The following is a 14,556-nucleotide window of genomic DNA, read 5'->3' on the forward strand; positions in this document are numbered from 1 at the left end:
TATATTAATTGGGGTGGGGTAATGGGTCGCCGGGCATTAAGAGTGTGGGTTGTGATGTCGGAGACTGGACTAAAATGATTACGAAAGTGAAACCATAGGGACTGAAATCACAATTTTTAAACTAATGGACTGAAATAGTGATTTTTGACAAACCACGGGGACGAAAACAGTAATTAACTCATTTAGATGTCTTTTTGTTTTTTATTAATAATGGTCAATTCACATGTACTTAACAGAATAAATGGATGAGGTTAACGGAGGTGGACTGAAATGGTTACGAAAGTGAAACCACATGGACTGAAATCGCATTTTTTAAACTAATGGACTGAAATAGTGATTTTTGATAAAACACATGGACGAAAACAGTAATTAACTCCTTGAATTTATAAAAATCTTTTAATATGTAATTTCTTGGCAAATGAATATATGGAACCCGACTATTTTTGTCCCTGTAATTTCTTGGCAAATGAATATATGGAAACCGACTATTTTTGTCCGCAAGGGACATTATTGTGGTAAAGTACTTCCTCCTTATTTAAAAGTGCAAAGGTTTAAATCTTGCAAATTATACATGCTAGGTTGTTTCTATTTGCGTGTTGTGATGGGGAACCAACATTTTTAGAAAGTAAAAATAACTAAACTAATTAAGAACTTGGTTATTAATAACATTTATGTTTTAGTTTGAGATTTCTAATACACTAACATAACTATTATGAAACTCAAAACTAAATACAAATATATCCGAGTGATGCCATTCATAATTCCAACTTATAAATTGATGATGACTCACATGTTGCTAGGAAAAATATGATAATATGGATTAGAATAATTATATAGTCTAAATAACATTAACAGGATCTCAAATTCTACAAACTCCGCCACTGCCTCCCATTGTTAACCATCCTTCGGCCGCTCACACCCCAAAAGAATTATACTGTCAAGACTCTTCAGCTATAGCACCACTTCCTCCGAACACACAACCACCTAAACATTGCTTTTTAATATGTAGTATAACGTTTAAAACAATAACGTTATGAAAATTAATGTCGAAACGTAGATAAACATAAATAACGTGTACCACCAATACTAATTGAAACTATATAAAAAAGATATAACATGAAAAAAATTATAATAACGTAACGGACATTCGTTTAAAATTTAGAGCGGTAACGCTATTAGAGTTCAGGGGTTGTAGTGTAAAGCGGTTTAAAAAGGATAAAAATAACTTTATCAGAATTAAATTTATTAAAATTCAGGGGTAAAAATTTAATTGGTAAAAAAACTAATAAAATTTGAGGTGAGTAAAAGTGTAAGGATCAAAACATTTGTGGTCAAAATATGAAGACAAAAACAATAATTGGTGTTGTAAGGACTCTTACAAATGCCACTCAAAAGTCACTAATCTATTACAGTTCCGGGGTTGTAGTGTGGCGACAGAGGTGGTGGTGGTGGGTGGTGGCGACAGCAGAGGTGGTGGCGGGTTGCGAGTGGCGGTGACCGGTGGGCTGTGGCGGCGGTGCTGGGTAGTGATGGTGGGCGGTGACGACAGTGGTGGCTTGTTGTGTTGTTAATGAAGGGTGCAAGAGGGGATGGAATGAAAAAAATGTGGGCGGAGGCTGGAATATTTTGAGGGAATGGAATACCTTATGTAATGGGTGATTCCATTTCATTGACTAATCAAACATCATTTTCTTCATTCCCTCGTAATGGTCCATTCCATTACGCCTCTCTTTCCTGCATACCAAACACTACCTAAAAGGTCACATCATATCTGTCGGCGGAAATATATTAAGGTTTGTGAAAGAGAAATGGTATTGGTTACATAACATTTTACCTATAAGGCTGGCCTGGTCTATTCGCACACGCCTTTTGTCTTTTTGCACATCCAAAGTGCCGCGCTATGGCCAAAGCGGGGCGCTTTGGTCTTGGTCAACAGACAAGGACTGACAACAGACAAGGACTGACAAAAGTCAGTCCTTGTCTGTTGACCAAGACCAAAGCGCCCCGCTTTGGCCATAGCGGGCGCTTTGGATGTGCATTTTAAACAGATTGGTTGGGGTTGATGTTGGTTAGTTTGGTAGGGATTTTTGGTTGAATTAGTTTGGTAGAGATTTTTGGAGGAAAAAATTTTTATTTTAGTTTTATTACATATAATTCATAGTTGTTTTATAATTACGTCATTACGTCATTATTTTTATAGAATGTGTATAATATAAGTTCTTAACGTTTTTTATTTTGTTAAATTAAAACGAACACGTTAAATAAAATGTACAGAAAGCCATAACAATTAAACGTAAACAATCCAAAACCAACGTGATGTAAATAGAAGATTAACTGCAATATATATATTTATATCAGTTTGTACATACAATACAAAACAAAAAGGTACAACTGAGTACATAATACATAACAAAACACTAAACAAACAAACTAAGGTACTAATCCTCGTGCGGTGGGGACGGTGGGAGGGGAAGTGGAGGCAACCCAGCGAGCTCTCGTAGAGCAACGAGCGTCTCGACGATCCAGTTAATGCGTGCGCCCTGACGTCTGAGGCGCCGGTCGAAGTCCCGAGCCACCTCACGCGCTGCCAGAGGCAGGTCAGCGTAAACGTGCTGCGGGTACTGTGGCGGCTCAGGAGCTGGCTGAACTGGTGGTATCGGGATCTCCTCGACCTGCTCCTCCTGCGCTGGATCCTCGAATATAGGCTGAGCCTGAGGCTGATCGATGCCCAGAGCCTGTAGCTGAGCCTGCCGAGCGGCCTGCTGAACATCAGGAGGGGCTAACACTCCAGGCCTCACCTCAATAACAACCGGGATGACCTCCGGCAACACCTCCGGCTGCCAAATCAGCCCGTCAGCACCCCTGAACCTCAGACCGACATCAAAGGTACGGGTGATCTGCATGCTAGATACTGACGCGCGGCCCAACCTGGATGTCGGGACCGGATCGGACAGCAGCGGATCATGCTCGGGCACGATCCCTAGCGAGCGTGCAATGGCGGTGATGTATGAGCCAGTGTGCAGCTGCCCGCGGAGCTGCCGGTGGTATGCTGTAGAAAAGTAATCAGCCAGGCTGACTGCTAGATCGCAGGGCTGGCGGCGTAGTAGGCAGTATAGAAAGAAAAGGTCACTGAGGTTGACCTTCTCCTTGCTGGAACCCCGCGGCACGATAGTTGACGCGATAACATGGTGCAGGTATCGGTACAAGGGGTCTCTAATGGTGGTGGCCTTTTGCCAGGATTTCCCAAAGGGAGCCCTGGAAATGGCCCTCCAGAAACTGATAAGCGTCTGCCTGTCCATCATCGTAACCGCCTGCGTATATAAATCAGTATCAAGCTCAGGCTCTGTGTACAAACCTGTAACGACAGCAAACTCTCGCACACTCATCTGAAACTCCTGACCGGCGAGACGGAATGTAACCTCGTGGACTGGAAAATTCGGGTCCTCCATGTAATCCGCCGGATGCGGCGCGTATGTAAACGTAGAAAGAAACTCGATCGTAAGCTCAGGGTACGAGTCCTCCATCGCTAACTCAAATAGGCGCGACCAAGGAGTATCTAGTCCAACTATATCACGCGCCCGCTCGACCTCTCCCAAGGTAGTCAGCAGCTCCCAGTCTATCCCTACATGTTCCCCAATCTCTATGGTGTGCAACCTAGCGCATCTCCCCCTCGCCCGTGACCCCTGCGGAAACTGCAGGTACGGACATGTCGGATCTCCCTCGTCCCCCACCTCTCCCTCAGCCTCCATATGCTCAATCTCGTCATCGGAGGAATCCATCCCTGCACGTTGAAAATATAATATTAAATAAACAAATAATATTAAACAAATAATAATATTAAATAAACAAATAATAATATTAAATAAACAAATAATATTAAACAAATAATATTATTAAATAAACAAATAATATTAAATAAACAAATAATATTAAACAAATAATAATATTAAATAAACAAATAATAATATTAAATAAAAAATAATAATATTAAATAAACAAATAATAATATTAAATAAACAAATAATAATATTAAATAAACAAATAATATTAAACAAATAATAATATTAAACAAATATTGATAAACAAATAATAATATTAAACAAATATTAATAAACAAATAATATTAAACAAATAATAATAATTAAACAAATAACAAATTAAAAAAAATAAACATGAACCAAAGCACCCCGCTTTGGCCTCGGCGCGGCGCTTTGGTTCTTCATTTTGAAGAACAGAACCAGCCCCGATCGATTAAGGCCCCAATCAACACAATAATCAACATGTAGGTTATACCGAAACGATTAAGGGTGTTCGATCTTACCTTTTAGCGGTTGAAAGCTTGAAAAAATCGAAATTCGGCTCTAGTGTGTGAAATCGCACCTTATGTGTGTGTTTTTTGTTTTTGGGTGAAGTGGGGGAGAAGCTGCCCCGCTTCAGGTATAACGACGGACCGAAGCGCCCCGCTATGGCCATAGCGCGGCGCTTTGGTGTCCAAAACGCAGCGTTATGGCCATAGCAGGGCGTTTTGGGCCTTTTTTAAATTTTTTAAAATTGTTTTAAATTCATAAACGCGTCGATAAATAGTCTAAATTTTACGTTTTTTCCATTATACATCATTTTTTAATATATATGGACTATACTGCAAGTTCCGGATCAAATCGGTTACGTGTGATGTCTTATTCCGTTATTTCGTATCATTTTGGTTTGAAAGCACAAGTACTCCTGTGATAAGTGTTATGTGTATCAGCCGCCTACCGTACATGAACATGACGTATTTTTTCACTAATTGTAGTATTATGATGTATATTGTCATTTTGGGTCGTACAAGTGCGTATTGAATCTGATTGGGTCGTGTCGGTGACATTCGGTTTTTAACGTGATGTAACGCATATATTGAACAAACACAAACGTGATTTTTATTAAACACATTTAAGACACATCGTGAACATATGGGGTTAGATTAAGGTCAGGGGGACGATACGTAAGCATTTCGTACGCGTTGATCTGATCCATGTATAATGTATGCCAGGCTGCTGCGCGCTCTGTTCTGTTCGCTCTCCAGAGTAGGTTTGGGGGAGGCATTGGATAACAACCTCCAAGCTCTACATGTATGAAATGCCCATTGTCGACAAACACAACCGCAACCACCAGGGGAGGTTGCTCAGCTTCGTTTGGCCCGCCCAGCAGAGGGAAAATTGTATCGCTCCCACGAATGTCGAAGGTGTGAACAATCACACCGTATCGTTGGGCAATAAGAAACCCTGTCTCAGGCATCGTCATGTAATTTTCGATACCTGCTCGTCCCACCCCCTTGAAATCGATCCGTGTAACCAGCGCATCATAATGTCCTATGTTTTCCGGATCGAAAACCTGCCTCCAAAGCGATTCTTTCATACGTAACTCCTTTAGAAGTTGTTTCCGGATCATCAAATATGAATTTTGTTTCACTCCTAACCCAACAGCCACCGATCGAAACCCACAATGACCATCTGGTTTCACGTCCTTTATTCTAACGATGTATGGATGGATCACTTTGGGAATCTGAGATGCGTAGTTGCGGATCGCTATATCCGTCTTAGGACCGAGCTTGATCATCAGGAAATCAGGGTGTAGGTTGAGCGGTTTGGTATTCTTTTCTCTTCTAGAATCTTCGGGTGATATGTACGAGCTGTGACGGGGAAGATCGTCTGAGGCCTCGACCCAAGTTTCTTCTGACGGAATGTAAGAGCTTTTTCTAGCGGTTTCAACCTTTCTTTCTTCCTGCGTTTTCAATGTTGGGCGACCACGAGTTTTCTTCAGAACAGCAGGAGGTTTTTTGTTATTGTTCCCTGGATTGAGGATTTGCTGAAACTTTTCAAAGAAGCTCCTTTTCACTTGAGGGGGTATTGGATCGATCTGTTGTTTCAATTTTTCAAATTCCGCGTCTACATCGATATCCTCTATGTTATTCCTTGCAGGCTTGAAATCAAGCTTCTTCCAGAACATGTCTATGTGTGTGATCCGGATTTGCTGACCTGTGGATGAAAACAAATTAGGTGGCAAAATCATACCGAGAAAGGTCAAAAATATTAATTACCGTTATTTTCCATCTTTTCCAAACGACAGGCACATGGCAAACCACAACTAGTAAAAAGTTGGCAACCACAGCTTGCACCGTAGGCTCTCAACCCGTCTTCCTTACGTTTTAGTTCCATACTCAAAAGCTCAATCGCATATATTGAAACCTTTCTGAGAATATATGCAAGCATGGGCTGATTCTTGTGGTGCGTCATCACTTTTCGGAGGCTTGTTTCAAAGCTACTTCTAATCTCGGCGTATTGTCTATCAACAACATGATCAACATATAGTACAAGTTTATCCAGTGTGTTGCGATGACTTGGAAAGTGACTTTTTAATGTTGCATGCATGCCCTCAACCCTGTTGGTCGTAGTTTGGTGAAAGTTGATAGTTTTGTTAATCCAGCAAGATACAAACTTTTCACGGTACGGATCCAACCAGGATTTCTTCAAATAATCAAAAACCTCTAAAATTAAAAAACGTAAATAGTCAGTTTTTGTTATTATATAAAATTTGAACATAATTATGTAAGAAATACTCACGTTCACGGTCATCTTCTTTCAGCTGTGCTTCAAGGTTTTCCAAGTTATACATGTATATTTCCTCGGTCGTAGACTCGCACAATGTCCAAAATGTACGTACGAATTCTTTCCACTCCTTGTCAGAGAATTTCTTCTTGCTGTTCTTATTAATATTTTGTTGAATATGGAACCGACAAAGATACTTATGCGCTTTTGGAAAAACTTGTTCACACACGTTCATTAGCGCAAAATCCCTGTCTGTTAAAATCACGTGCGGTTCCATACATCCTGCCAGCATAGACTTGATCCTCTGCAACACCCATAGGTAGTTCTCTGACTTCTCAGCGGAAATTACCGCACAAGCAGCCGTAAACGATTTGTTTGTCGACGTCATGCCTACGACCTGAACAAATGGCAGGTTGTACATGTTCGTTTTGTAGGTGGCGTCAATCATTAGCACATGCGGGAAGGCACACCACATAGTGAATGATTTTTCGTGAATAAAGAAGACGTCTTCAACTTCGTTCGATATCTCATTCGTGCGCATGTAATAAGTGTAATTTTTTTCGATAAGAATGTTTTCAAGTTTTTGCATCGGAGACTTACCGACATTTTTTTCGGCGTTGATCTTCTGAACAGCGTTGTGTATATCTTTCGGAATAAGCTTTCTAGCCGGATTGTTTTTTGTCAGCGTTCGCCAGATACTTTGGTTTGGAATATCTTGCTATGCCAACTCCTTAACCAGTTTTTTGTCCTCCGAAGAAAGCCTTCTCGCATACGCGTTACCCTCGAAGTTTTCAATTGGAGTGTGGTTATGCTTCGCCTTCGTCACCTCGATCCTCCAAACACTTCCGGATGATTCCGAAAACCCGATCATCTCGAACGGGCAGCCTATTTTCTTGCTACCCGTTTTCCTCTGTGTAGCTATACTCTTATGCTCCCCACCAAAAGTACATTGAAACCAAATCTTGTAATTCTCTCCTCTTTTATTCGACCTCTTAGTCACAATGAGGTAACCATTGTCTTTTGCCGTGTCTTGTACCCAACGCACCAACTCTTTACGTGACGAAAAGGTCTGCGTTGTATCAAACGAAAATGTAACCGGGTAACAACCTTCCTCGTCAACAGACACATCCTCCGGCTCACCATCGTCACCAAGGTTCGAATAGACTTGATGTTCAAAGCTCTGTTCACAACCGTAACTCTGGTTTGGATAACACTCCTGCTGTACAAAGCTTTGCTCGCCACCGTAACCGAAATTCGAATAACCTTGTAAGCTCTGTTGACAACCGTAACTGTCGTTTGGATAACACTCCTGCTGTACAAAGCTATACTCGCCACCGTAACCGAAATTCGAATAACCTTGTTGTGCGTAAGGGTCCTCCATAGGGGTATTCAAATCCAGCTTCACCGTGTTATCACGATAACGAATGCCAGATACAACCTCTGTCTCCCTCAAGTTGGACGACACCGGTTTCTCAAACGAGTCAGAAATAGCGGTCCCCTCGTAAGAATCAGGAACAACTGACTCATCAGAATATTGACCGAAAAGATAGTTGCTTAACCACGACATCGTTTTTTCAATACATGTAACTAATAGAGCAAAGAAAATCGACAAAAAACAAATCGAATGATGAATGTCGAGTCTGAGCAGGGATTTAAAGTGAGCATTTGGGGTCGAAGCGCCGCGCTATGGCCAAAGCGCGGCGCTTAGGGTTCACGGGACAACTGAAACCTCGTATCACCTTTATGTCTCTGCATGTCAGTCAGTCAGTCAAACCTCGTATCAACTTTTGTCAACCTAAGCGCCCCGCTTTGGCCATAGCGCGGCGCTTAGGGGTGTGAAAATTATTTTTGGCGTGTGTAATTAGCATGACCCATAAGGCTACAAGATATGGGGCACCATTGCCCATACCACCTCAGTATTTTATCTAATGATAGTTCCCATCCATCGTACCATACTGCTATTGGGGGATGGTATTGTATGCCAATCAAAGAAATGGCGAACAATAGCGAGATCTTGTGTGTGTGAGGTATTAAATATGAGGGGGCGTCATTGGTGAGAATATAAAAGAGAGGAATCCATTCCATACCATACTAGCTATTGAGAAGAGTCAATAGAGCCTACTCGTTGTCGTAGCGCATATGTGACGCAATGAAGCCCTTACCACCTTCAAACCATACCCTACAGCCTAACAATTGAAGTATATATGAAAATTTCTAAGTTTTTTTACTGTTGTCTATTTAAAATTAGTTGTATAAACATGGATATCTATATGACTATATATATACATGTATCTGTATCTGTAGTATATAATAAATAAAAAATATTTATGTGCCACGTGTTCCTCTATCTAATATTTGAGAATTTGAAGGGAAAGGTTGGAGTAGGATCAATTACAAACCAAATTTTGCATACAAACTGTAAGAACCATTTACAAAGTGTCACGTGGCATTCAATTAATTATAGAGATCTGATAAAATCATATTCTAAATAATATCAATTATATTGAATTATCTATAAATATGCTAACAAGCAATTAGTTCTTTATTTGGATCTTCCTTTTGTTTTGAATGTGCTGATTAATAAAAGTGCTGATATCATTCAAATATGTGCTAAAATCAATTATCTTGATTAATTTTTATGTGCTAATATAATTCAAAAGTGCTACTTTTATGTATGTATTGTTTTGGTATGTGCTAATTTAACTTTTTTTAAGTGCTAGGATTTGTTCTTACGGTTTGTAGGATAAATATGATTTGTACCTGAACCAACCCGGTTTTCATGGTATCACATGTCTTAATAACAAGTTATCCCTAAAAAATGAAAAAAAATCGTTACTTAAATTGTTCAATTTAATTTACTCTTCGTCTTATCTCTTATCTCTAGTAAACATCTCTTGCAAACTGTTCGATTTCAAAACTATAAAAATATAGTCAAGTTTTACAACCTGTGTTATACACGATATTTTTAACCTAGTATTATTAATATGCATTATTAATAACTAGAAGGGTGTTTGCACAATGCGACGATAAACACAACACTTAATGGCTGAGCCGAACCCAAGCGAGCCTAATACTTCATACCAAGCTAGCTTAAGTCAGGTGGAATTTAAAATCATGCTGGATTCTTAAACTCAAATTTGACTTGATTAAAATTTAGTTGGCTCACTTGACTAAATTTGGCTAAAAATTACAACTAATTTTATCATAATTGCCAAACATATAACTTAAAATGAAAAAAATAAAAATTACTTAGACAAACGACCAAGTATGTAAACAAATTATTAACTCTTGCAAAAGCTTACTTTGTCTTGCTTTTATAGAGTAGGTGATACCTCCATTTTTATTTCATTATCAATGTGGGAAAAAAAAAGAACAATGAAATTGATGAATTCTTTACGAGAGCAAAGGGCTCTTACCAAAGTTTCTTTCTTATCCAATGTGGGATGGAAAAATGTAAAAATTTCAAGAGATTAGACGATTTGAATGCTAATTACTTAAACTTTTAACTTTTTATAAAATTACTTTTTTGTCTTCCTTATATGCCCCTAAATGTTTCGGTTAGAAGTATAATATTTCCGATTTTTCATTCGAAAATTTTAAAATTATATAGGTCCGCCCCCGCCCCTACCAAGTTTATTGTCAAAAATATTTATACATGTTAAAAAAATGTGAAGAACAGGCTAAACTTTAAGTAAAGTTTGTTACTACTTTATATATAAATCAAAGTTGAGGGTTTTTTTTATCTTAAAGGTCTTAAAGGTACTTACCATTTATCTTAAAGATCGTTGGGCTGAGTTGTAATTCTTTGTTCAGGTACTTAACATTTATCTCGCATCATTAAAAATATTTGGTCTTTGTTTTTGTTAAACAATATTTAGCGTTTTTTTTTTGTGTGTGTAAGAACGCCTCATTTGAATTTGAATGAATAAAGATTATGTACTTTTATTTGGAGTTATTATTATTTGACCTGACCCGAATCGAATATCCAACCCGAAACATAATAATAGGAAAAAAAATGAATCCCATGAGTCCATGACTTTCAGCCCCCCAAAACCTTTGATGAATCTTCACCACTGTCTATATACATACAAAAGTATAGATAACACCCATAAGTTGAGGTGGCAATTGGCAACGTAGATTGGTATGAGGTGTTAAGGAGGGAATAAAGGGATTGGGTGTTGACAGAAAACCACCCATGTGCTCGAGTCTTCGTTTATGGACAACAATCTAGTATTACCCTGCTTAAATTGCATTATTATACCAAACTAGACAATTATTGTAGCATAATGATTTGCAATTATGTAATAAATCCAAATAACCAAATATATCATTGTGTTATTTGGTATTTTTATTATTAAAAATATGTTTGATATAATTGATAAACACTCAATTATGTAAATTAGAAATGACAAAAAAAAATTGGTATCTTTGTGATATAAAATGGGTCAGGTGGTGGGGAGGATAAGTTCCTGGTTGAGCCACCCATATTTCTTTTCCACTTTTGTAATTTCAACAAGTTTACAAATTTGCTCATTTCTTCTATGTTTCAGATAATCAGATATAGATATTTATTATCAAGACAATTAAACTAGAAATCATGTTTGCATCAAAACAACCAAACACACAAACAAAACATAAGAGAAAGAGAGTTTTGACTACGCGGTTTATCTCCTGAAAGGCTGAAATTATAAGTTTATGTGTTATACATGTGGAAGTCCTTGATCCCCAATCCATTCCCAGATCTCCTATGTGGTGTCCATTCCACCATTCAACCTTCACATTAGCTCCATTCCCGCAAGCCTCAAATTCTTCTTTGTCCATTCTCCTATGCGGGGAATACACCACGAATCAAGTACCCTGCTTGCATGCCAAATCCCTGTTGGTGTCACATCAACTCATGTCATATTAGCACCATTCTTCACAAACAAAACATCAGTTTTGTTCACATATTAAGTGGAAAACTTGTCGTTACATTAGGGCATCCACGTTGCTTCGTTAACAATCACAACCCTTCCTAAATAACGACTATCTACATAGGCACCTTGGTTCAATTAGTGACACCCCCCCCCCCCCCACAAAAAACACACACACACCCAAATGCAAGCTCAACAAACACGTTCACGTTAACCAAAACGCCGAGTTCTATTTCTGTATAAAACCACGCATAATAAATTAGTAAATTATAGCGCTATATCATCAATAAACGTCTATAGAAATGAGATCAAATAGACCTCTAAATAGTATTATTAATTAACTTTAAAAAACTAACTAAAATTTTGAACTCAAATCATAAAAGCTGTAACTTCCAAAAAAATTCAATCAATATACTTTTGTAAATAAAGTTGGCAAATTCATAAATGTATTGATGCAACTGATATATTCTATGTATTATTTTCATTTGTAGTGCATCAGCGCATTTATGATCTTTTGGATGTTTTCAAATAATAAATATTTCAAACTTGTACAATGTTTTAAGAATACATAAAAATTTCAATATTATCAACTTGTGGTTCAAACAAAAACTTTTGAATAGTTTTAAAGGTTTCATATATTTGCATTTGATGGAAACATTACCTATGCATATATCTCATCTATATGGCCCTACACATACTACAAAGGCTTCCACATTTCTGGACCAAGGAGAGAGATGGTTGGTCCCATGTTCAAAGAGATAGATTGATAAACAAACCTGAGTCACTAGTTACCTTGTATCACGTGTTGCTCTATGGTTGATTAATATAAATCGGAATTATGATGTCAGCGAAGCCAATGTGGCATATCTAATAAGATGACACATATGCAAAGTGAGGTCAGCCTTTAAGCACCTTTAATAGATAGTATAAATAATTATCCATAAGACATGGCCTAATATGATGACAAGTGTACTCAAAGTGGTTTATTTTATTATATGTATAGATTTTATTGATGCATCAGGCATCTTTGTTAATATATATACTTTAACTCATCAACCATACCATGTTTGATATATTAATAAATATCATTAAAAAGAAACCAAAAGATATCTTGTAAATTTCGGCCTCTCACAACAATCATTATTGTTTGTTTTGCCTACAAAAAGTTCATTGTTTTGAATACAGACATCATTGAAGGTAATTCATCCTAGTACTAGTCCTCTCATGAACTCAATATTTGTATTGTCCACGGTCGGTATAGAAGGATGTTACATTATATAACCCGAAATATCAGGACAAAAAGATTTTAGTTAGCGTTGTATTCATACATTAACCGGACCAAACTTATAACTATCAACATGTTGGTCTAGTCGTTTTGGTTTTTAACACTCTTGATGCAGATTGAAAGCCACTGCTCTAGCCCAGAACTTGATCTGTGCCTTCATGTCTTCTGATGAACCCTTATCACCCCATCCTCCAGCTGGGATTGTTGGTGCACCACCATTTATGTTCTTCCCTAACTTCATGGAACTTTTGTTTCTGTTTCTCTCGTTCATGCTTTCCACTTTCCTCATGTTCATAACCTTTTCTTGATTTGTTTTCGGGTTTTGTGACAAGTATCGCGGGAAACTCGAGCTTGCTCTCATAAGCTGCATAAGAAATCATTTTAATCATTAAAAGCTACCATCACATATTAGAGCATTCACAATAAGGCATTTTTAGCCTTCATTTTTTCTCATTTTTCCGCCTTATTCATTTTTATCTATTGTGGACTCCATTATTTGGGTTCATTTTTCACATCCATATTTCCTCACAAACATGAAAAAACCGAAGAGAAGGTGGGGTATGTGGCAGATGATGGGATGTAAAAGGTGATGTTGATGTGGCAGCGTTTTTCGGTTTCCTTATTGGGTGGGTTTTTGATGTTTTTAAAGAATAAGTGTTTTTCTGATGTGGTAGCTGACTAGGCATGTTTTTAGGTGTTTTTGATATACGTTATGATGGTCTTATGTTTATCATGAAAGCGCAGTGACATCTTTTCTATATTCAAGAATACTTATTAGACTGACTTGAATATTAACAGTACAACAAAGATAGAAAATATTTGAAGATGATATGTACCTTAGTGGTTTGTTGAGGAGTAGACATATGTGAAGAGTTGAGAGATGCTTGCCTAATCAACCGTCCCATCTTAAACTCACTTTCTTCATCTTCAGTATCATCTTCTTCATATTTTCCGCTCATCAAAGTTGGCAAGGACCCATTCTCGATGAAACCATGACTTGAGAGCAAGTCTTTTTGGTCGTTCGATGGTTCATCGATCATGATATCGTGATTTTGAACCGGGGAAGGAAGATTAGAATAACAAGTAGACATGGTTTTGTTGTAGTATTAGTGTAGATCAAAGTTAGTTGTAGGAGGGGAAGGTGTTGTTTATTTTGACTATGTTGGTTGTATTAATAGCGAAGGGGTTTATAAAGGGTTGCACCAAGTGTCTTGCAGTTGCCACTGAACTTATGAGCCAACATATGGTATGAGATCTTGAAACTTGTCTTGAAAGCTGTGAATAGAGATGATGATGATGATGATGATTGGAGGGTGCAAGTGGGCCATGTGGGCTTGAATTGTTGCAAAATTAAATGCCAAAGTAATATGTGGTGTCTAGTATTTTTGTAAAAAACAAAATACAATAAAGTTTATTATTATTTTTTTTCAAAACTGCATATAATTTCTCCAAACGGGTGGGGATCAAATAGAAAGATTATTTTAGCTAGAAAGGATATGAAGCAATAGGATTAGGACATGTGGCAAAATTTAAAATAAAGAGGAATGGTATTTTAGTCAATCTTATCATTTTCTTCTTCCTTCTTCTTACTAGTAACATCAAAACCCACCATCTTCAACCATTTCTTCACTTTCTATCTCAATAATCACTACATTATAGTGCGATTTTCGTCACCAATCGATGATTCAAACACCCGATCAACGTGTTCTTCAGCTTTTTTGAAGAAAACTCAGTTTAATTTCACACAAAATCTCGTTTTTTCCGGTGATTTTGA

At 37.8% G+C, this 14,556-nt stretch overlaps 1 protein-coding gene across 1 annotated transcript; it reads right to left on the bottom strand.

Annotated features, from left to right (window-relative positions):
- Nucleotides 1-12,570: 12,570 nt before the first annotated feature.
- Nucleotides 12,571-14,113, bottom strand: LOC110886830. The gene is made up of 2 exons (XM_022134679.2): nucleotides 13,619-14,113; nucleotides 12,571-13,146 (listed from the first exon to the last, which is right to left on the bottom strand). The coding sequence occupies exons 1-2, from the start codon at nucleotides 13,871-13,873 to the stop codon at nucleotides 12,880-12,882; spliced, it is 522 nt and encodes a 173-aa protein (XP_021990371.1). The 5' UTR covers nucleotides 13,874-14,113; the 3' UTR covers nucleotides 12,571-12,879.
- Between the last annotated feature and the right edge of the window lie 443 nt (nucleotides 14,114-14,556).

Source organism: Helianthus annuus, chromosome 3 (genome assembly GCF_002127325.2).
Source record: "Helianthus annuus cultivar XRQ/B chromosome 3, HanXRQr2.0-SUNRISE, whole genome shotgun sequence".
NCBI lineage: Eukaryota > Viridiplantae > Streptophyta > Magnoliopsida > Asterales > Asteraceae > Helianthus > Helianthus annuus.